This window comes from Esox lucius, chromosome 17 (assembly GCF_011004845.1).
Source record: "Esox lucius isolate fEsoLuc1 chromosome 17, fEsoLuc1.pri, whole genome shotgun sequence".
Lineage (NCBI taxonomy): Eukaryota > Metazoa > Chordata > Actinopteri > Esociformes > Esocidae > Esox > Esox lucius.
Genome location: NC_047585.1, coordinates 10,852,375 through 10,877,071, shown reverse-complemented (window position 1 = coordinate 10,877,071; position 24,697 = coordinate 10,852,375). Strand labels below are relative to the sequence as shown.

Genomic DNA, 24,697 nt, shown 5'->3' with positions numbered 1-24,697 from the left:
GAACTCAGGTCTTCCACGTGATAGGCGCTGTCTTTAACCACTACGACTCCGAACTACATGTTTCATCAGTCGCTAGACACCATTGAGCATTGTGTTAAATTGACTAATGTTTCTTATTATGCTTACGTCCACCACAAATAGTGTCTATGAACGATGGCATTTGCTACTGGCTGTTTTAACAGCTTATTAGACAGTAATATGCTTACAAGTATCTACTAACTTCCTAGGAATAGTCATGAGAATGTAACAATTTCTAGCGAGATTGAAGATGAACTGGTCCATGAAACAGTTGCAATATAACCGTACACTGTTTTATTCCAGGCTTACTATAATGTAGATTCTGATGGTTATAGCCAGCAAAGTTTTCGTCTATACGGAATAATTCATACTTTGTTTTGACTGTGAGGAGATACGAACACGGGACATATAGTTTTCAGGTGTGCTTCTCTAACCACTACGCTATTTAACAAGGGTTACTCACGCACTCACTCACTCACTCAGTAAGAGACATTCGCTCTTCTTCGCCGGCTATGCTTATGCAGTTTGGCGAAAACAGTAACGTGTAATACTTTTGTTGAATTGGTAATTGGTGACTGGTGAACAATATCCTTGGTATTTCATCTTGTGAATAATTATTTAGCATAATACAGGTGTAGATTGACATTTTAGATTTACATTTGATTAATTAGCCTACATAATAAGCTGGATCTCCTAGTGAAAAGTGTTAACGTGTGAGAAGTAGCCAATATCATTTGTATTATGTTTCAATAAGCCTAATTATGTTTTTGAGTAGTAGTGGAAATCGTATTTCATTTGTATGTCATTAATCCGGGAGTATCGCGCATTCATCCATTGATGTCATGCATTCAGTGAGGGGTGATTGGCGCCTGGATTCCATTTAGGTACCAAGGCTAAGTGCCGAGGCCTATTGGCGGATAAAGTCAGAAAAAAAAAACAGGTCAATAGTAAATAGTTTTCTGTTTAGAATTCTAACAATGGAACAATTAAATATACACCCATTTAGGAAGAGTCATGGAAGGAAGATGGTGTAGCTTTCAAAATGGCATTTTTACTTTATTACAAACTTACAAAACAGTTTTGTTTGAATTCAAAATGGCATTTGGCGGTTCTAGTGTTAATACTTGTACATTTCTTGCCCTCTTCTATTTGCACTTCTGTTTAGATGCTAACTGCATTTCGTTGTACTGTACTCGTACTGTTCACTGACAATAAAGTTGAATCTAATAAAACAAATCTAACCTTATGGGTTACAAATGTTTATCTCTGGTCTGACTACAGGTCCTAAGGTCATGCCTTATTCATCCTATCTTAACCAATGAGTAGATCATTTTGTTTTACAATAAGGTGTCAGGAAGCATACTGTGGATTGGAATGTGTCCCTAGTCAAGATATCTCAACTATTTCCTTATCCAAGGGTCCCACACACCTTTGCAACAATACTAAAAAGCTGTTTAAAAATGATGGTCTAGAATGTGATCCCACCTTGGAAGCATTCACTGACATAAAGTACCAGCAGTTTTTAGTTGGACCTTACCGTATCGCAACAATTCTCTAATTGGTCTTGTTCTTTTAAACGCAACCCATATTAGCCAGGCAAAGGACTACAGAATAAGATAGCCAGACACTGCCACCCCACTGTGATGGTAATTCTATCGATCGACACTCTTAAATAAGGAAGACGAAATTCTCTAAGCACAAGTTAACAATTTTAATATTATTTGCAAATAAGAGAGACGCGTAAAACGCTTACCAACATAATCGTCCGAGGAGTCTCTAACTCAATACATGCACAATCCGTATATATTACATAGAAAAAGGGGTGTGGTAAGTTGTTGCCCATCTGTCTTGTGTCACAAAGGCTTTACCCAAAGGGCGGGCTGTCCCCCCACTTTATCCTTCCTGCCATAATGTTTACTGTTGTGTTTACCTAAAGGGGCAAGCTATCCTCCCCCACATGGGTAACCTTTCAACTGTAGGAGAAGACTCACAGCATCTGGACAAACAACTTGATAGGCAGATTTACGATTAACCCTATAATCTACTGGTGCCGGTCAAGGATGCCCCCCTAGGACAAATACCAGAAACCCTCTCTCACGCTCCTCTACCTATCTAAACATAGGTACTCAGTACTTTAACTAGTAACTCATTCATACATGCATAGGACCAAGAATACATCAGTTCAAGAATTTCCACAACACCATAAAGACAATGTCATAATTATAGGATAGGAAGTGTTGTTTACTTTCTTACATGCAGCAACATTATAACAACTCTGTGAAAGTGATTCTTGGCAGGCAGGTTAAAAAGAAATGCTAACATTAGCAAGCCAGCTACTATTTCTATGTATGTCATAAAGGCCAACAAATGTTTAAGGTGCATGACAAAAACTTACTTTTCTTATGCCTCATGAATTCAGTGCAAGACTCAGCATCTTCACTCAGTGTTTGTGTTCTCTGAATATGTTCTTTTAGACAAAACAGGAAGCAAAATGTACCACTGTAGGCTTTTAAACTTAATTACAAATATTTTAGGCAGCAAATATTGACAAGCTTAATACCTTTATTGGTCATATATAATAGCAGTAAAAAAATCTAGAAAAAAACCAAAAGCTACTAGCACATACATTTTCATCAGGCTGATAAAGTATTTTTCGCACTGAGGAAATTATATAGAAAGCCTTACCTTTACCCTCAAGAATTGGATGGAGTGAAGAATTTCCAACTCCCTTTCTAGCTCCTGTAACTGCTGCAGTCACTCCTGCTGTTGGCACTTCTCCACCCGAAATGTCCTTTTCTGCTTGGGCACATTTGGTTGCGCTCAAGTCATGCTCGTCCTGCTGATTACCTGACTTCTCTGCATTTATCGTAGCCCAATCTGCAGCTATTGTAGCCAATCCTCCTCCACCAACCATGGTTGATTTCCTGTCCTTTTTCCCAAGCGTGTTTTGGTAATCCTTGGCTGAGTTAACAGACACATTTAGAGAGGGTTTTGAGTTCAAGTTTAAGGCTTCATGTTTGCTACTTAATGATGATAAAGTATTGACTTAGAAAAGCTGTATCCCAAAGCTGACCCACCTTCCACAACAAGACAGGCACTGCAGGAGGCAATGCTAGCCATGGCAGTGTACACTCCACTGTCGACTTGCTCACAATTTTTCACCTTCAAACGGTGAATGAGGTGGTCTTCAGATATTTTGATGTCAAACTTGTCCCCTTGTTCAAGAGGGACATTGTTTCCGGTCCACAAAATCTTTGGAAATGCCTGCGACAAGACACACTCAAAGATGGCATCCTCTCTCTCCTTAACCTTCACATCCTGAATCTTCACAATGAACTCTACAGGTATAACTGAAGAGGGAAAGAGAGTACGATAGTGGAAATATTAATTTCAACAATACAGTTTGAATATACAGTATACTTTGTTACTCTGGCTGTATAGGTAGTTAAACATGATACATTCTTACTCTTAAAATCAGTTGAGAAACATGTGGCATCCTCAACGTCCACCTGGTACAATCCAGCGTCATCTGGAATCAGGTCATTTATGCTAAATGTATACTTTTGGCCAATTTTTTTAAGGTTGTGCTTTCCACTGCCATTGTCACTGTAGGCAACATTGATCCCATCCTTTTGGGCAGAAAAGTCAAAGACATGAATCACTACATTTGTACAGACAGCTGAAAAATTAGAGGAAAAACCAACATGAAGTGTGTCAAGGTGTTGGGCCACCACAAGCCGCCAGAACAGCTTTAATGCACCTTGGCATAGATTCTATGAGACTCTGGAACTCTACTGGAGGAGATATTCCCTCATTTTTTCTTTTGATGTTGTTGAAAATACTGTTTTACACATTGGTCCAAAATGTCCTATAAGTGTTCCATTGGGTTGAGATCTGGTGACTAGGAAGGCCATAGCATATTATTCACATCACTGCCAAACTCCGTGACTTTCATGACCTGTGGATGGGGACACTGTCTTCCTGGAAGAGGCCCAATAATGAACTCTTATCATGTCATATTGGGACTGGTCAGCATTTGTATACGTGCTACAGAGCGTGATTGGATGTTAATTGCTCAGTTGTATTATGCAGTACGCCAGCATTATTTGCTGTACTGCTTTTTTAATTCTCCCGTCTGTATATATGCATACTATAATAATAGCTTATTACCGTGTTTCACGGAGGACTAGGACTAAAAGTATCATACATCACAAATCTAGCATCCAAACAGTGCACTATGCAACCACAATTCAATGAATGGAGAGAAACATTTGATTAAAAAAAACTAATGACATTTCAGTGGTGGCCCTGCCATTAGGTAGCGATGTCCCTCATGTAATTGGCCCCATTCTTGGATTCCATTGCATTTGGCAGCTACAGCAATGAGATTCTAGGGATTTCTTTAGGTAAGTTACATTTGAAGCGCATAATTATTCTACCAAATCTGTCTCAATAACAGGAATTCCATTGACTTGTAATAAAATAATCCTAAATCGGTGCAGTGACCACATCAGGTGACAACAACATGTCGAGAAATAAAACAAGATGGGAGTTGTTAAATCAGCATCAAACATTACCATATCAACAATGCGTAATGTTAAATAGATTATTGCTCATGTCCAAGTAGGACACAGTTTACACAATGTGTCATTCAAATTCATATCACCTTGTAAAGGAGAACCTGACTTTCGGGATCCTTGAGTACCATGTCCAGTTCAAACTCGGCTGAGCCATCTGTTTTCACCTCAATCTGTTTCAGATTTTCTAGTTTTTCAACAACCTAAACAAATTAAGGAAAGGATTATAACATTTTTACTTGCACTTATTTTTTATTGTATAATCTCTAAATTGCACACTGGCTATTTACACACAATGTATGGACAGCATGGTAAATTCAATGCTTTTTTATATCCTCACACATACCTTCGCTTGCTCCTCTTCTCTCTCTTTCTTCTTTAGGTTTAGCTGCTTTAGCATCCAGCGGAAGTCTTTGACTCCATACTCCATACAGACCTTCTCATAGTCCATCCTAGGTGAGCTCAGCAACACTTCCCAGAACTTGGGATCAATCTTTCCTTCCTCCTTCTTTAGTTGTGGTTTAGTTCGTACAACACTAAATGGAGAAAGGAAATGTAAAGCTATGGGTGGTTACCCAAGATAATCTATTTGTTGTCAGTTGTATCAAAAAAAATATAATTTTAATCAATCAATGGTTTCCAAAACGGTATTTCTCCTAAATCGGATAGTACATTATTTGTTTATAACAGTCATTTACTTCTTCTTAAGCATTTTTCTGTAGTCTTCTGGGGCCGCCTTATTTAAACCTAGAAGAGATTAAGAATGAAAATGACTAATGGGATGAATATTTTTTATTGAATCGTCATGCACCAAGGCATTGTCTAAAAGTACTTCATAGAACTATGTTCCCACCTGTTTTTTTCTTGAATCCAACTGAAAATATTTTTAAAAATAATGTAAATTAGTATTGGCATTAGAAAATGTGTTTCAGCAAGTGAACACAGTTCAATTTCAATGATTCATCCTGGTGGCCCAAATCAATTTGTTTCTCACCCTCAATAACATTCAATTTGGCTGTGCAGACAGCTTTTCCAAATTCATTGGTGGCAAAACATTTGTAGGTGTCAGCTTGTTCTGCTGTTACATTGGGTATCTGATGAAAAAACAACACTACAGTGAGACTTAACTCTACACTGAACACCACACCAGAGTAAAGTGATTTAAGAGAAATATGTAATAACTTGACTTTATCATGCATAGTATCCTGCACCATCATTTGTTGATTATATAAAAAAAATATTAGATGTTGATATTTCAACTTTTGCAATTAGTTGGACATTGCATTATTGTGCTGTTATTACTTACCTCAATAATGTATTCCTCCATAATCTTATCATATCTACTGACATACTTCACAGGATCCTCAAGTGGGCCTTGGCTCCTTGCCCAAGTGATTTGTGGTGTAGGCACTCCACTTACCATACATTTGAAAAAGGCTAATTTCCCTGAAAGCAAATATGTTTAACACACAATATATATATATATATATATATATATATATATATATATATTACAGATTTAATTCAAGAAAAGATTTGTAAATAGAGAGCTGTGAAGTTGGTGTCAGGTAATATAGTAAAATAAATCTTACCCTCTTGTACAGTCAAAGCAAAGGGTTTGCGGGTAAAATCTGGGGTACTCTTTCCTTGTGGTATTTCTTCCACAAACTGAGTTATCATAACCCCAGGGACTCTTGATCTTCTTTTGATAGCAACTGTTGAAGTTAGAAAAGCAATTATTTTCAGCTCTAAGTTGTTGTTGGTCATTTTAATGATAGTCATTTGAAATGAAAATGAAAGGAGAGTATAGGCTTAATACTGACAAGTGAGACAAATGTGTTCAGTCGCTAGTGAAAGTCTGCATATCCCTTACAGTCTTCAAACTTTGCTGCCTTAAATATCTGTTCCAATTCTATTGGACGGCAATCTTTTTTTTATTAAAAAGAGTAAAAAATCACATTTCCCTTTATATGGCTTATTTGCAGAGAAGTTGTTGTTCTTTGCAGGCAATGAGATGGTAATGAAATATAGAAGGATGTTTTTTAATTCAAATAATGTGATGAGATTAACATGTGCAAATGCTTTAACTTGTCTAGAGTTGCTGATATGTCTGTTTGAAATACTTGGTGAGACTGCAGTGTAAACTAGAATGTATTTAATTGTCATCCAAAGTATTTTCCAATGGTTGTTCAATAAAACATTCTATAAAGGCCTGTTAAGTCAATACCAAACCACTCGTTGTAATGGAAGAAGCTTGTATGAGTGAACAAAGTGAGGTGGACTTGTATAAAGGATTGTCTCCAATTTGAAGTTGGATAGATGATTGTCTACAAGCAGAAAATATCTACAGTGGGGAGAAAAAGTATTTGATACACTGCCGATTTAGCAGGTTTTCCTACTTACAAAGCATGTAGAGGTCTGTAATTTTTATCATAGGTACATTATCATAGGTATCACATGGTATGATTTTTAAATAATTAATTTACATTTTATTGCATGACATAAGTATTTGATCACCTACCTACCAGTAAGAATTCCGGCTCTCACAGACCTGTTAGTTTTTCTTTAATTAGCCCTCCTGTTCTCCACTCATTACCTGTATTAACTGCACCTGTTTGAACTTGTTACCCGTATAAAAGCCACCTGCCCATACACTCAATCAAACAGATTCCAACCTCTCCACAATGGCCAAGACCAGAGAGCTGTGTAAGGACATCAGGGATACAATTGTAGACTGCACAAGGCTGGGATGGGCTACAGGACAATAGGCAAGCAGCTTGGTGAGAAGGTAACAACTGTTGGCGCAATTATTAGAACATTTTCAAGATCTCCCTTGGGCTGGGGCTCCATGCAAGATCTCACCTCGTGGGGCATCAATGAACATGAAAAAGGTAAGGGATCAGCCCAGAACTACACGGCAGGACCTGGTCAATGACCTGAAGAGAGATGGGACCACAGTCTCAAAGAAAACCATTAGAAACACACTACGCCGTCATGGATTAAAATCCTGCAGCGCACGCAAGGTCCCCCTGCTCAAGCCAGCGCATGTCCAGGCCCGTCTGAAGTTAGCCAATGGCCATCTGGATGATCCAGAGGAGGAATGGGAGAAGGTCATGTGGTCTGATGAGACAAAAATAGAGCTTTTTGATCTAAACTCCACTCGCCGTGTTTGGAGGAAGTAGAAGGATGAGTACCACCCCGAGAACACCATCCCAACAGTGAAGCATGGAGGTGGAAACATCATTCTTTGGGGATGCTTTTCTGCAAAGGGGACAGGACCACTGCACCTTATTGAGGGGAGGATGGCCAACAACCTCCTTCCCTCAGTAAGAGCATTGAAGATGGGTTGTGGCTGGGTCTTCCAGCATGACAACGACCTGAAACACACAGCCAGGGCAACTAAGGAGGGGCTCCGTAAGAAGCATCTCAAGGTCCTGGAGTGGCCTAGCCAGTCTCCAGACCTGAACCCAATAGAAAATCTTTGGAGGGAGCTGAAAGTCTGTATTGCCCAACAACAGTCCCAAAACCTGAAGGATCTGGAGATGGTCTGTAAGGAGGAGTGGGCTAAAATCCCTGCTGCAGTGTGTGCAAACCTGGTCAAGAACTACAGGAAACGTATGATCTCTGTAATTGCAAACAAAGGTTTCTGTACCAAATATTAAGTTCTGCTTTTCTGATGTATCAAATACATATGTCATGCAATAAAATGCAAATTAATTACTTAAAAATCATACAATGTGATTTTCTGGATTTTTGTTTTAGATTCCGTAACTCAAAGTTGAAGAGTACCTACGATAAAAATTACAGACTTCTACATGCTTTGTAAGTGGGAAAACCTGCAAAATCGGCAGTGCATTAAATGCTTGTTCTCCCCACTGTAAATATGAGGTAACACACAGGTAAAATCCTTTCATCATCCATCAACATGGGTAAAAACAAAGAGTTGTCAACTGAAATGAGAAAAAAAACTGTTGAGCTGCATATATTGGGGAATGGCTACAAAAATGTGGTATTCAGTTGAAAGTACCAGCAAGCACAATCTGGGCCACAGTAAAGAATCTTGGAAAAGCATGGAACTGTTGAGAAATTGCCAGGATGGTGACGCATCCGCATATTGCCCCCACACACAGTGAGGAGGATGATGAGAGGAAAGGAGGAGCCCAAATAGCACAGTTTCTCAACTGCAAAGTGTTGTTTAATCGTGGGGTTTCACCGTTTCAAAACCAACAGTGAGATGCCACCTCCATGACCAGAAGCTTTTTGGACGAGTTCCAAGAGAGAAGACCTTCCTCAGACCAAGACACAAATCCCAGCATCTGAACTTTGCCAAGCAGCATTAGACTTACAATTGGAATCGTGTTGTGGTCAGATGAGACAAAAATATTGCTTTTTGGCCAAGCACACTATCATCAAGTTTGGTGACGAAAGGGGACTGCATACAAAGAATGGCACTTCATACCCAAAACATTAAAATATGGTGGTGGCTCTTTGACACTTCAAAGCTGTTTTGCTGCCAGTGGTCCAGGGGCTGTTGTTAATTTCCGTGGCATAATGAATTCCATTCAATACCAGAACATTTCAGCACAAAATCTGTTTACCTCTGCCAAAAGTCGGAAACTGGGCCGCGGCTGGGTCTTCCAACAAGACAATGACCCGAAGCACACATCAAAATCAACAAAGAAAGGGTAGCAGTAACACACAATTAATGTTTTGTAATGGCCCTCTCAGTCTCCAGACTTGAACCAAATAGAAAATCAGTGTTGTCAATTGAAGAGGGCAGTTCACAAGAGAAAAAGAAAGCATCTCAATGAATTGGAAATGTTCTGCATGGAAGAGTGGTCTAAGATGGCTCCAACCTTGTTAAATACTACAGAAAGAGGCAGAGTGCTGTCATTCTCGTCAGGGGAAGCTCCACCAAATACTAAAAGTCGGGGGTGCCAATTTTGTGAATCTGCATATTTTCTACAATTTGTGTTACTAAATGAAAACTTTATTTAAAAAAAAATAAAAGCATGAGGTTTATCCATTTGTTTAAGCCCAATATATCACCATTGTATGTCTGGTGTTTGTATTAATTTTGACTCATTTTCATGAAAGGTTAATTTGTGTGAATATATATATATATATATATATATATATATATATATATAAATATATACTCACCTAAAGGATTATTAGGAACACCATACTAATACTGTGTTTGACCCCCTTTCGCCTTCAGAACTTCCTTAATTCTACGTGTCATTGATTCAACAAGGTGCTGAAAGCATTCTTTAGAAATGCCCATATTGATAGGATAGCATCTTGCAGTTGATGGAGATTTGTGGGATGCACATCCTGGGCATGAACTCATTGTCATGTTCAAGAAAACAATTTGAAATGATTCGAGCTTTGTGACTTGGTGCATTATCCTGCTGGAAGTAGCCATCAGAGGATGGGTACATGGTGGTCATAAAGGGATGGACATGGTCAGAAACAATGCTCAGGTAGGACGTGGCATTTAAACAATGCCCAATTGGCACTAAGGCACTAAAGTGTGCCAAGAAAACCAGCCCAGTGGTAACAAGGCATGATGGATCCTTGTTCTCATTCTGTTTATGCCAAATTCTGACTCTACCATCTGAATGTCTCAACAGAAACGAGACTCATCAGACCAGGCAACATTCTTCCAGTCTTCAACTGTCCAATTTTGGTGAGCTTGTGCAAATTGTAGCCTCTTTTTTCTATTTGTAGTGGAGATGAGTGGTACCCGGTGGGGTCTTCTGCTGTTGTAGCCCATCCGCCTTAAGGTTGTGCGTGTTGTGGCTTCACAAAAATGCTTTGCTGCATACCTCGGTTGTAACGAGTGGTTATTTCAGTCAAAGTTGCTCTTCTATCAGCTTGAATCAGTCGGCCCATTCTCCTCTGACCTCTGGCATCAACAAGGCATTTTCGCCCACAGGACTGCCGCATACTGGATTTTTTTCCCTTTTCACACCATTCTTTGTAAACCCTAGAAATGGTTGTGCGTGAAAATCTGGCACCAACAACCATGCCACGCTCAAAATTGCTTAAATCACCTTTCTTTCCCATTCTGACATTCAGTTTGGAGTTCAGGAGATTGTCTTGACCAGGACCACACCCCTAAATGCATTGAAGCAACTGCCATGTGATTGGTTGTTTAGTTAATAGCATTAATGAGAAATGTAACAGGTGTTCCTAATAATCCTTTAGGTGAGTATATATATATATAGAATATACAAATATGTACATAAACCGTAAATATGTCCAGATTTTTATAGTGAAAAACACAATATAACAATTAAAAAAGGGATTATTTTGTATTCCATTCTGTGAATTCTAAACACAAACTATTTAAATCAGTTGGCCCTTAAGATTTTACTCCAGCCTGGGGTTCTCTTGGAATTGTCCATTGTTTCTGTTAATACAGTTAAAAATAAATGGATTCTAATGCAGTTGTATGTTTGAGACTTACCCTGACCTGGGGGCGGGGTGGTTGCCGCTAGTGTCGTCATACTGGTATCTGTACTTGTTGTTGTTCAATTCAGAGCTGTTTATGGCCAAATAAAACATAAATATATAAATATATTGTTTTTAAATTATTGTGTTTGCTGAAGGGCAGACACTGTGTATCTATTACATAGTTCTGGGTAGGTGAGCCTGCTGAAACCAAAGCATAAAATGATTACTCACATTTTAGCTATAAAGAAGCCTTTCCAGAACATACAGTTCTAACTTACCATTGCATGCAGACATAGTTTTAATAGCAGTATACTTTTTTGGGGATGTAAATGGTACAAATCAGTAAGCAGCTGAAAATACATTTGCTTAATAGACTAGTATAGTTTTCATCTTTTAGTGGAAGAAATAGGTGGGTGGATGTGTATTTTCATTAACTGTCATGTGCACAATACACAGACAGCACCTAGTTTAGCAGGTTGCTGCAGGAGTGAATTATGCTTTTGTAAGCTCACTTATTGCACAAGTTGACTAATGGAAATCATGTGTTACAAATATTATTTTCATGGCCACAATCAAACTAGAGGTTCCCAGCTTTCTAGCCACTATTTTTTGTCTTAACTAACCCCTAATCACTTGCCCATATTAGTGTCTCGGCAGACTTTGGCTTTCAGCACATCACACAACACTTTTCCATCTGTGTTGGAGGATCTTTCTAATTTATATTTTACTCCTCTGTCACAAATATAACCACTTAAAAAAGTGTATATATTTCAATTAGGTTCATCATGAAAAATGTACATTCCTTGTACAAATGTATTGTATTTTCTGTTGGTCACAACATTTGACTGTGTTAAAAAGAACTGTTGATGATGTTTGGCTGGTGGAAAGATTGACAAACATTTGCATTTTTAATGACAACAATATTAAAATCAACCCTTCAATGGCAAAATAGACCATGGACTAGTACATTCACATTTCCCTCTAATTTAGCAGACACTCCTATCCAGAAGGACCTAGCGTTAGTACATTTTAATATAGTTAAGTGGCATAACAACACAAACTCATAAAGTACATTCTATGCAATACATTTGTTATTAGAAAAATTTAATTGCTGGAAGACAATACAAATTAACATGTCAAGTGTTAGTTCATGAAGACTTTATGGAGGGAATAAAGGAGTATATTTTGTTTTAAGTTTGACCGGGGGTGAAAGGAAAATAATAATATCTAAATGATAAAATAATAAAAGATAATCTAAATGGCACCAAGACCAATGACCTAAACATAGACTCTAGGAAGCAACCACAAAAAGCAGTCACCATCGGTGACCAGCTTACAGTATAGAGCAGGTGGCACTGTTAAGTACCACTGCACAATAGTTGATAACAAGCTTGATATTTGGAGCGAACAGTGAGAAAGAGTAGTTTATCAGTTCAGTTTGACTTCTTTCCAAGCAAGATTTTCTTCACTTACCAGACTGAATTATTGTCTACATTTATGTACATGTCTACATTTTAAATACCTATTTGTTTTAATGGTGCAGGTCTGCCAGATACGTTTTTGGTGAAAACTGTGGTAAGGTTACACCAGTAAAAAGCTAAGAGCATAATCCAATGATGTAAGTCAACAACATCTGTTCAAGATCTAATGGGTAGCACATGAGATGATATTTGCATTTTCAGCATTTTAAATGCACCCAAAAAAATATGCGTTTACTTTCACTTTCACATCTCAATAGAAATTTACAGTATTTACAGTTAACCCACTGAATGAATATTAATCCCTCCCAGTTTCATCCCTGATAAAACAGACTAAACATCCTTCAATAAATGACTTACCTCCCAGTGGTACAGTAAGTCCTCTGAGCTCAGCTCCTTTCCTTCAGCTCTGTCTTGACAGTCTCCAATATTTCTGCCAGGCCTTCCCCTTTTGTTTGGTGATAAAACATTTAATGGACCCCACGGAAATACTCCATGTACTTACATTGGCCATCACATGAGTCGTAATTTAATACATCTAATTATATTGATGAAATTGGATGGTGTCGGGGGGGTACCTCCTACTACTCCATGAATGTGAAGATGGATCAAGTTGGCCATGTGAAATTGCAGAACTTTACAAGTATAAGAGCTCCCTCAATTAACGTGGGATCAAATTCAAACTGCTGTAAAATGTTACTCAGCATATATCAGGTATATGCTGACATCTTGTAATAGCTTAGACAGTTTTTAACAGATAATACACACTATGCTACGGCTTGCTCTATAGGATTTATCTACAGGATTTATGGCTCCAAAATGGCCATGTAAAACTTGCCATAGGTGACGAGCTTAGCATTAACCCAAAGGCTTTGGACATGCTGTATCACAAGATCTCCAGGAATATGATCACTCTACTATGCAGTTTATTAGCCTGTAAATATGAATATGAGACTTTTTATTTGGAAGGAGAAATGTTTCACTTCTAGTCTAAATGTGAAGTGGCATATGGTTCCCATACCAAAACAAAAATACTAATATTTAATACACGGAGCAAGCCGGTGGGTTTAGATAGAGTTCAGTGATTCAGTAATACTGATCTGTACTTGACCTAATAAAAAGATGGTTGTGTTTTGGCAAAGGGATGGATTTTCATTGCTCTGAGGGGTTTGGTCCAGCAATCTTACTCCCCTACATGTAGTAGGCCGCTGATAGTTTCACAAGGAAACATTCCTCATTAAATTCAGGCCAATAGGTCAGAACTGTTTTTGCTTTCATCCAATTTAAACCTTTCCAAATCAGATGTAGTCTCTTTACTTATATACAGTACCTTCCAATGTTGTACTTTTCTGAACATTTTGTTATAGACATATATTTGATGAAAAACTAAATTGCCATCAATCAACACATTATACCCTGTCATGACAAAGCAAAAAAAAAAGTACAACTCCTTTTCCAAAAAAGGTGGGACGCAAATACAAAACAGAATGCAATGATGTGCAAATCATTTATCCCTATATTTAGATGAAAATAGAAGAAAGAGATTTTTGGAAAAATACATGCCCATTTTGAATTTGATGCCAGCAACATATTTCAAAAAAGTTGGGACAGAGGCATGTTTACTAATGTGTTGCATAATCTCTTCTTTTAACAGTACTCTGTAAGTGTTTAGGAACTGAGGAGATCAATTGTTGTAGTTTTGAAAGTAAAATGTATTACCATTCTTGCTTGATAAGGGACTTCAGCTGCTCAATCAGTTTGTTTCATAATGTGCCAAATGTTTTCAATAGGTGACAGGTCTGGACTGCAGTTAGGCAAGTTTAGCACCCGAACGTTTTACTATGGAGTCATGCTGTTGTAGTACGTGCAGAATGTGGTTTGGGATTGTCTTGCTGAAATAAGCGAGGCCTTCCTTGAAAAAGCTGGTTGGCAGCATATGTTGCTCCAAAACCTGTATATATTGTTCAGCATTAATGGTGCCTTCACAGATGTGCAAGTCACCCATGTCATGTGCACTAATGCATCCATACCATTATGGATGCAGGCTTTTGAACTGTGCGCTGATATGAACCCGGATGATCCCTCTCCTCTTTAGTCCAGAGGATGTTGTGTCCATGATTGGACAGGATGAATCCACTTTGCCTCAGTAAAATCAGCTCAGGCCCAGAGAAGGCGGCAGCATTTTAGGATTTTGGTTTTATATGGTTTCTTCTTTGCATTTGTGGATGGAGTGACATACTGTGTTCACAGACAGTGGTTTATCCAGATTCTCTGAATGTTTTAATGATATTATGTACTGTAGATGATGTGATCCCCAAACTCTTTGTAGTTTTAAGTTGAATTGTTGCGCTATTTGTCTTCTACAGAGTGGTGAACCACTCCCCATCCTCACTTCTGATAGACCCATCCTCTCTGTTATTGACCTGTTGCCAATTGACTTAATTAGTTGTGTGATTTTCCACCAGGTTTAGGTTTTTAACATTAAACAACTTTTCCAGTCCTTGGAGTCCACCTGTGGCAAATTCTATTGACTGGCAAATTTAATTGTGTATTTTAGATGCTATGATAAAGACATCTGAAGACTGTTCTTTTGACAAATCAACTGCTTTTGGCTAACTTACCTCTTTTACTGTGCAAGTGCTCTGTCCCAGGAAGATAAACAGTCTATCTTGGCCTGGCACTTATCAATGATTTACCTTTTGGTTTGTGGCCTCTTTCTCTCTCTCCTTGCCTGCTGGTTCATGTCTATCACTTTACTGCCATGGTCATACAAAGCATGAACCAAATTCTTAAAATATTGAAGACAATTTAGCTATAACTAGATGATTAAAAACATAAACTGAATAAAAAAAATTGCCAGCTTTTCTGTGTAGATTGAACTCTAGCTACTTATACTCCATAATTGACTGGTGGTGGCTCATCCATTACTTAGCTAGCTACTTGCAGACCCTCTGGTGAAGACTAAGACATTTTAGCAGGCATTCTTCCTTTCAAATTATTTACACAGCTTTTTCACACTGTTATCTAGCAAGCAACTACTGTAACTTTTGTTGGATGAAACTTTTAAATAAAGGTAGCTAGCTAACTACATCTTGACAATTATTTTAGCGAGTAGAAAGCTTATATTTTGTCACGTTTGTTCTACAGCTATAAAACATGTATTGAAGTTCCTACACATTGTACTTACTGTGAAAACAGAACTTATAGCTACAGTAACCCACTTAGCCTACACACACTGCTCGCCATGAAAGAATGAGAATGTTGGATTCGGTGGCGACGGATACGTGTTCCAAAGTTCCAAAGCATAATAAAATAAAATAATTACGCAAAACAACATTTTTGGGGGGGGACACTTTAACCCGTTTATAATATTTTGGGGGACATGTCCCCTCCGTTCCCCCGGCTCCTACCCCCTTGCAAGATCAACAGGTGGTCACAAGAGATTAGGGGTGTGCAAAGCAGGCAGTATTTGTATCTGTATTTGTATTTGTTAAGGGGGGAAAAGTATTTGTATTTGTATTCGAGTAAAATTCTAAATAGGCGTAAAAATTCCAGGATTTTCTTTGCGTTAGGGCTGGTTCACCCGATTGCAGCGTAATTAAATAATATCCCGATCAAACTCCGTTTACTAAAAGTTATAAATTGCCTTTGGAACCCAGTTAAGGTACAAAAATCTATTAAACAAAATTGTGACGCAGTAAAGTTTTTTCGCTCAGCCGAGCGCTCTCTGTTGCTGTGTGGAGAATTGAGATGTGTGGAGCAGCCTGTGTCAGTTTCCGCTTTTATTCTTTTCCCCTCCCCCGACTGAACGTCACTCACTCACTCACTCATCCGGGCATGTACGGCGGTCTCATGAGAAAAGGCAGCTTTTTGATATAACGGTTTTCTTGTTCCCAAATACAAATATTTGTTTGAAATAAGTATTTGTAAAAACCACGTTATTTGTGCCTTTCCGAATACCGTATTTGGGTTCGGCTCCACCCTTACAAGAGATCTTTTTATGGAAATTTTGAACTAAGGTACATTTGGGAAATATCTGTCTTTCTATTGGCTGGTATGTAAATCTTTACTTTGATTGTGACACACATGTCTGTATAATATCAGAGGATTATCAGATACTTTGACCATGTTCTCCTGCCTAGACCAAGAAGGGTGTCAGTCCTTCTGTTCCTTGGGAACGTGGCCCTTGGGGGGAAGTAGGAGCAATTGGCTTGTTTAGGTAAACACAACAGTAAACATTATGGCAGGAAGGAATAAGGTGGGGGGGACAGCCCTCCCTTTAGTTAAAACCTATGTGACACAAGACAGATGGCCAGCAACTTACCACACCCCTTTTTCCCTCTATAAATACGAACTGTTCATGTATTAAGTTAGAGACTCCTCGGATGATTATGTTTGTTAGCATTTGACGTGTCTCTCTATTTGCAAATAAACTATTAAATTGTGCAAGAGAATTTTGCCTTTGTACTTACTCCTTTAAAAGTTCTGATAGATGAAACTGCCATCACAATTTGGGAGCTCGTCCTTGGTTACTTATCCTGGTGTCTCGTAATCATTTCCTAGCGGGTTAACCATGCACGGCCGGAGACTGGGTCCCGGAGCCTAAATCCTCCCCTCGTGGGCTAGCTCGTGGGCTAGCTACGTAAAGGGGGTGAGAGTCGGGCGCCCAGCTTAAATGATTTTTGGGATTCTTCAGTACAGGTACCCGGGCTTAAATTTTGAACTCAGGAGGTAAGTGCACAATAAGGTCGAGCCTTAAGAGAAAACTGTTAACATTACGGTGGTTGGACCACTGTATAAAACACCGGTGTAAGGAATATCTCATGAAAGGGCTGACGATGCATGCTAGGCACGTTAATCGAGGAACCAGGGTGACTGGTGGCGGCTTGACGACCGCACATTTGTGGTCGCTCTGGATCCAGTGTTTTCGCCGCGCTTAGGTTTGCTGGGTTTAATTATGGTGCGGCAGTAAATGTACTGCCGGTCTCTCGTGTTTACGCTGGACCGGCAGAAATTATGTCTGATGTTTCTGTTGTCTGGGCATGTGAACAAATGTATCTTTGAGAGTTTTTAGGTTTTCCAGTAAATGGCGTTTTCGTTTGGTGACGGATGCGTGGCCTACGGGGCAGATTGGAGGAATATGGCCGAGGTGCCGTATGGAAGTTGCAGAAGGTATAATATAAAGACGTCGTAGGCTATGGTATGTAGAAAGTCTGGAAACTTTAGGGAAGTTTGTGTGGGATTTATTGATCTCAGTGTTGTAGTTCTTTTCGCTCAGGTTATATGGATTGTCCCTCTGAACGCCCCCACCCTCCCGCGGTGTTCCATCAGGCTGGGACTCCTTGGAGGTTTGCGTGGTCTCATCCCGCCTGGCGACAATGCGTCGGAGAGCATTTCCCTACAATTGACGTAGCCAACTCCTCTGGTGACTGAGATTGCCCCCGACTCCTTTCGCTCTATGGAACTTTTCGTTTTGAACGTGGTGATGCAGTAGGCCATCTGGAGGCCGTTTTGCTCCACTTTGGATGTGTTTGGAGAGAGTCTACGCGGATCAAGAAAAGGTCCAAAAGGGGGGAGTAGTACACACCAGATCCGTAATCTCCGGTGTTTGCAGCGACTGAGACCAAAGAAGACTAGGTATTTCACGATTGATGGATTTGAGAAAGTATGGTAACTAGAAATTATTTTTAGGGTATTTGAGTTATAGCAACTATAGTTAATAAAAAGTCGTTTTTGTTCCATGTCCTGAAAATAATTCCCATGCAGTCATCCTATTGCGGGGTGATTCGTGCGGGATTTTACGCAGTTGGACTGTGGCAGTTAGACTGAGAGATGGAGTTGAGATTGTTCCTGGATATAATGGTTTTCGGATATTGGATTGTGGATATCTGGTTGTGTTTTTGGATATTGGATTGTGGATATCTGGTTGTGGTCGACACCTTGTAAATGCATTTGTCCATTTTGGTATTCCCTGTGCACCAGGGATCCGATTGGCTGCATTGTGTATTCCTTGGTGGAATATTGGTATATTTGATCGAGATTGTTGTTTACCTGGAAGTTTTGCCTTCATCAGGTTTTGCTTTGTTTGGTGTACACTTGGATGAACGCACTCATTGCGTCGTTAATGTGATTCTTTGGCAAGGCCCACACTTTTGGCTTTTGCCTTAGTGCTGAATCCGCGAAATTGAAAATTGCCTTCTAGTGTTGTGCTGGTGGCTGGCACACGTGGAGGTGTTCGCCTGTTAACTTAGGATTGTATAAGAGAATAATGTCTTACATTTATTAAAAAGATAGACTGGAAATTGGTACAATGATGCTTCTCTAATTTGGTAACATATAAAATATTGTGTTTCTCTCTCCTTGTATGGAGTAGAATGCAGAACATGGCGTTAGTCTTTAACGTTAAGAAAACACGCTGTTTTCCATGAAGACTGGATTCACAGCCAATATAGTCATGGCCTGCAACAGAGGGTTAAATTAGCCAAAGCCTGTTTATTCCCCAACTAGCAGAAGCCCGTAAAATTTGACTTCCTATTTTAAATGTTCAATTGGGTTTGGTTAAGTAATGTAGTTTCGCTTTGTTTGTGTTTACGATGATTTCCCCTCAAATCAAAGTAGCTTAGCACTAAGGGTTACATTTGAGTGTTCTACCTGTTCTCACCTGTGGTAATTTCCCCAACATGAGTTTTGTGTTAATCAAACGTTAAGAGCAAGCTACATGTATTTTCCTTTCAATAGCTTCATGTCAAAATGTATGGTTTTGAAACCTACTTGTAGTGAGGGTAGGGACCAAAAAGTAATCCCCCATTGTTAATAACTAGAACAGTCTTGATGTCTGTCCATGAAATAGGCATGAAAGTAGCGATTTTGTCTGACCGCCACTATTTGGTGTAACATAAACATGCATTTAAGTTGGACAAATTCCCTAGACTTTAGGAGGTTAATTGAGTCATGATGTTTGTGTTGTCTCAACTTAGTTTGACCATTGCCTGTGGAAATGCAAATTTTGATATGCTAAATTTGGGAGTTGTTTCCCTGGGTAAGACACCTTTGTCTATAGGTTTTATGGGTTATAATTCCTTCACACGAGCGACCGTGTGGCACAGTTGTTTTTTGATTTTCTTTGTGGATGTTTTATCATTTTCACATTTGTTTTTGATGGGTATTCAGTTCGCGACTTATTACTGAATGATTGTTAGATTCATCCCAACTATCGATTTTCTTTTCATGTCCATCCTGTAATGGTTCTGCTTTCGCGCATGGAGTTGTTTTCCGTTGACTCTGTTGTGAAAGCAGCGGGAGAATGTATTAAATTATTATCTATAAGGAAAAAGAGTTTAACTTAGAGTTCAAAGTGAATGAAATAGGTACTTAAAGAGTACCTGAAGAATTTAGTTTTTCTGTTTCCATGGTTATAACAGAAAATTGGCATCTGTTAAAATCAGCATCCCTTAGTGTCCGTTCACAGTGTTTGTCTAATTTGGGTTTTTGGAAAAAAGTTTGTTTTATACAAGATCCAACGTGATTATGGTTGAGTAGAATACATCTTACCATTTTGATTTGGTTTATCTAAGAAATAACTAATTTGATGGGATGAATAGTCACTATGAGAATGTTTGTGTGATATTTGATTAGAAGTAATTATATTAATCTCATGCATTATGGAATAGGTGGGTAAAAAGATGCAGGGAGCACATTTCTTGTTATTCCTTTCATGTTTACTAAGTTTTGCCATGTTTTAATTGATACTGAGAAAGTGATTCTGCATCAAGTGCTTATCTAGATGTTTTAAATTGTAGAGAGGTACAGACCCCCTGGAGTGCTCAACTCACTCACACAAACATCAGTGTGTGGGGTGGGGGCTGTTTGAAATGGGTTTTTGACTTGTTTGTGTGAGGTCTTCCCGTCACTCCCGGTCCGACTCCTCCCTGCCACGCTCCGCACCTGCCACCAGTTCACTTCCCAGCACGCATGAACGCACCCAACACTCCAGATCCCAATCACCTGAATATTGAACGCCTGTGCCCTGTTAACCCCTCTATTTAGCCTGTGCTCTTCCTCCCGGAACACCGACCTCCCTGCCTGCCCCTGGATATCCTTACCGTCTCTCCCGTCCTGTACTGTAGCCTCCGCTGATTGATCACCCGGCTTCCTGACCTACTTGCCTGCTTCTCGGTTTCGCGTCTCTGCTCATCCCTGCCTGTGCCTTCGCCTTCAAGGACTGATATTCTGGTTTCCGACTCTCCGCCTGTCTTCATCGTTTGTGTGCTTGCCTACTCCCTTGTGCGACGTAAACAATAAATCTACCATTGCATTTCTGCAATTGGACCCACACAACTCTGGTCCTGGTGTTCATTACAGTTTGAACTCTTTAGAAGAGAAACAGACTTACTGGTGACATTATCAAAATTGGGTATTCTAATTCGGCTACATTGAATACTTGGTGTTCATTATTCTGATTTTGACTTGAAGGAACCGGAAGTGTCAATTCCATGTTCATTTACATATTGAATGACTCTTCATTATTTTTATAAACATGTATACCTATGTACTTAATTTCTGTCATAGTAGGCAATCATTGGAATGTTAATGGTTAACAGATGTTTCTTTGAGGTGTATGTTGAGGTAAAAAGGTTTGCTTGCTATTGCCTAGCTGGTTTGTTTCTCAAGATAACAACAATGTGTCCCTAATTGATAAGGGGACTAGGGTCTGTGATCCTTAGGTTAGTAAACTTTCCTCCACTCCAGGGTGAGCTCTGGGGCGATAGGGCATACGGGGGGGGGGGGGGGGGGGGGGGGGGTCATGATTTATGAAAGGATTACAGCATGTCTTTGATGTGCTAGGAAAATAAGACGAGACTCAGAGAAATTCACACTGAGTTTCATCTTGTAGAGAAATTAGGTTAAATAACAGTTATGTTAGCTGACCTTCGAGATGGTGTGAAATATTTCGATTTGCAATAAGGTATTTGATAATTTATGTGAAACAATGGTGAATTTGATTGTAGTTCCGATACAACACAATCAGATGTAATTATATACCAACGGAGATCTGGTTAGGTGAACTGAGAATTGTTCATGAACTACTCTTTGAGAGTGATACTTCAATGTAAGCAAATTACCTTAACTGATGATGAGTAATTTGAACAGTAATAGGAAATGGAAAATTGTGTTCTAATGTTCTTTGTGTTGTTTTGTTATCTATTGGTTGTTAAACCAATTATAGAAAAGAGTGGAATTGTTATTTTGCTACAATAGCAGGACAGAAGCCCCAGAATTGTTAATGTTTTAACTATACTGTTACTGTTTACAATTGTTCTAATCTATTTAGACAAAGGAAGCAGAAAGACATTGGAAATATATGTTTAAGTGTTTTGTAGGACTGGGTTCTAATGCATTAACAAGATGCAACAAGCTAATGTAATGGACATATTTCTGATTGTGTACTGTGCAGTTGCAACTAATTTCTCAAGGAGAAATCACTGACAGGTATAGGACACATGGAAGCGATTCAGCAATAAGACTGGTTGGACCCAGAGAGACTGAGTTTGGCTTAAAGGACAACTGTGAGCTGGACAAATTCTAATCCTGATGATTCTGACATGAAATGGAGAAGGCAACCTCCAACCAAGAGGATGGAGGCTAAGGAAAGCTCCGGACAACGTTTATTGGGGAGCGGAAAGACCAACTGCACGACATCATGCCACTCTGGTTGGGTCCCTACCAGGTACATCTCATCTGCAGTCCAGGTAGCTGAGAGCGGAACCTGGGGTCGACGACACATGCTACAGGAGGGCTTCGGTGTTTAAAGATAAGGCACAGTGAATTGAAGTCACTGAGGGAAAAGTGAGTTTTTTGGTACTGGTACCCATCACTTTTGACCCGGCCTGATAGCACAAAGGAGAGCACACAGATTCTCCTGACCTGGCTGATAAAGCAGCTAGAATGGAGACAACTAGAGCTGTGTCATGGTAACCTGCATTTGAGCTATAAAGAACAACACCTTGGAATATACATCTGACTTTCACATTCTGTTTAAAATGGTCTGCCAAGACAAAAATCACATGGTCTGATTTTTGGAGGAGCAGAACATTTGTGATGACTTTTGGAATTACATCTAATTGGAACCATGAGAGGAATTCAGGGAATTGAGTAATTGACATGAGAGGACTTTGTACCAGTAACAATTTGAAGGATGTATTCAGTGATAGGTGTTTACACACTCACGTGTCAATGCTACATATCCCATACTGTCAGTATATCTGTCACTTGAATTAATTTCGTTTGACCAGTGATTTTAACATAAAAGGTTTTGCTGTACTATGTTATAATTCTGTATAATGAAAAGTTGTGGTCTTGGAGTTACAATGAAGGTAATGGTCTAGAAGCATGTAAATGAGGATCCAGACATTTCAGATTTGTTCTGTTCTCTAACCATTAGGGTGATGACATTGACTGGGTCATGCTGTTGAAGAGTACTGTTTTGTTGCATCCTACATTGCATTCGTCCACATCCTTATGAGTAACCTGTTTAAGGATTGATTCCAAGTGTTGATTTGGTATCAAGAGGATGGATTGTTATGGAAATTTTGAACTAAGGTACATTTGGGAAATGTCTGTCTTTCTATTGGCTGGTATGTAAATCTTTACTTTGATTGTGACCCACATGTCTCATAATATCAGAGGATTATTAGGTACTTTGACCACGTTCTCCTGCCTAGACCAAGAAGGGTGTCAGTCCTTTTGTTCCTTAGGAATGTGGCCCTTGGGGGGGAAGTAGGAGCAATTGGCTTGTTTAGGTAAACACAACAGTAAACATTATGGCAGGAAGGAATAAGGTGGGGGGGACAGTATGAGGGGCCGTATAAGACATTATTCATTCTGATACTCTCACATACATTCATTCTCCTTTCACATACATATATTTTCACTCTCACATACATACATTCTCCTTTCACATACATATATTTTCACTCTCACATACATACATTCTCCTTTCACATACATATATTTTCACTCTCACACATACATACATTCTCCTTTCACATGCATATATTTTCACTCTCACACATACATACATACATTTTACTTTCACATACATACATTTTCACCCTCACATATGTACATTCTCCTTTCACATACATATTTTTTCACTCTAACATACATACATACAGTTTTTCTCTCATAAGAATATATTTTTAACTCACACATTCATAAATTTTACTCTTATATTTCTATATTTTAACTCACACACAAATATATTTTTCTCTCAAATTTCTTAATTTTTTCACATCTTCGGGGCAAAAAAAGGAGGAGCAGGAGAACGGCATAATACATGGTGTATTTTTTAATAATTGAGTAATGCAAATGCGAAGCGCAACACTGCTCTTTGAAACAGCGAGACAATAACACACAAAGACAGGGGGAGCAGAGGGAACATATATACTGGGGGGTGCTGCATGAAGGCCTTCCACACTCTAGACGTGAACTGGGGACCACGGACAGACACGATGTCCTCGGGCACCCCATAGTGCCGGAAGACGTGTGTGAACAGGGCCTCCGCGGTCTGTAGGGCAGTAGGATGGCCGGGCAGAGGCAAGAGGCGGCAGGACTTGGAGAACCGATCCACAACGACCAGGATGGTGGTATGGCCCTGTGAAGGGTGAAGATCAGTCAAGAAATCAACTGATATGTGGGACCATGGTCGTTGTGGAATGGGCAAGGGGTGCAACTTGCCCATAGGTAGGTGCCGGGGTGCCTTACTCTGGGCGTACACCGAGCAGGAAGAGACGTACACCCTCACGTCCTTGGCTAAAGTGGGCCACCAGTACTTACCGGCCAGGGCGCGCACCATTGGCCCGATACCAGGATGACCGGAGGAGGGAGATGTATGCGCCCAGGAGATGAGGCGGTCGCGGACAGACGCCGGCACATACGTACGACCCTCAGGGCATGTGGGCGGAGTGGGCTCGTCACGCTGCGCTCTAGCGATGTCCGCGTCCAGTTCCCATACCACCGGTGCCACGATGCACGACTCCGGGAGCACGGGAGCATCATCCACTGGCCTCTCCTCCGGGTCTTGCTGGCGGGACAGCGCTTCGACCCCGACATGACCCTTAGGGAGTGCGGCTCTGTCAATGAGGTCTATCGCACAATCCCCCG

At 39.7% G+C, this 24,697-nt stretch overlaps 1 protein-coding gene across 5 annotated transcripts in view; it reads right to left on the bottom strand.

Moving 5' to 3' along the window:
* The window catches only part of LOC105008946 (immunoglobulin-like and fibronectin type III domain-containing protein 1), a 33,274-nt gene extending 20,240 nt beyond the window's left edge, over positions 1-13,034 (bottom strand). For 2 of the 5 annotated variants that reach the window (XM_010868316.4, XM_010868315.4), the window contains exons 1-13: positions 12,896-13,034; positions 11,071-11,145; positions 6,188-6,310; positions 5,902-6,041; positions 5,590-5,689; positions 5,449-5,469; positions 5,294-5,342; positions 4,942-5,131; positions 4,685-4,798; positions 3,485-3,647; positions 3,096-3,368; positions 2,704-2,979; positions 2,414-2,485 (exon numbers count right to left, since the gene is read on the bottom strand). In XM_010868316.4, coding sequence (XP_010866618.2) covers positions 2,414-2,485; positions 2,704-2,979; positions 3,096-3,368; positions 3,485-3,647; positions 4,685-4,798; positions 4,942-5,131; positions 5,294-5,342; positions 5,449-5,469; positions 5,590-5,689; positions 5,902-6,041; positions 6,188-6,310; positions 11,071-11,110 — 1,561 coding nt within the window. In that variant the 5' untranslated portion in view covers positions 11,111-11,145; positions 12,896-13,034. The remainder of the gene's footprint in view (positions 1-2,413; positions 2,486-2,703; positions 2,980-3,095; positions 3,369-3,484; positions 3,648-4,684; positions 4,799-4,941; positions 5,132-5,293; positions 5,343-5,448; positions 5,470-5,589; positions 5,690-5,901; positions 6,042-6,187; positions 6,311-11,070; positions 11,146-12,895) is intronic. The other 3 variants (XM_010868312.3, XM_010868314.4, XM_010868313.2) reach the window with 2 other exon arrangements.
* Between the last annotated feature and the right edge of the window lie 11,663 nt (positions 13,035-24,697).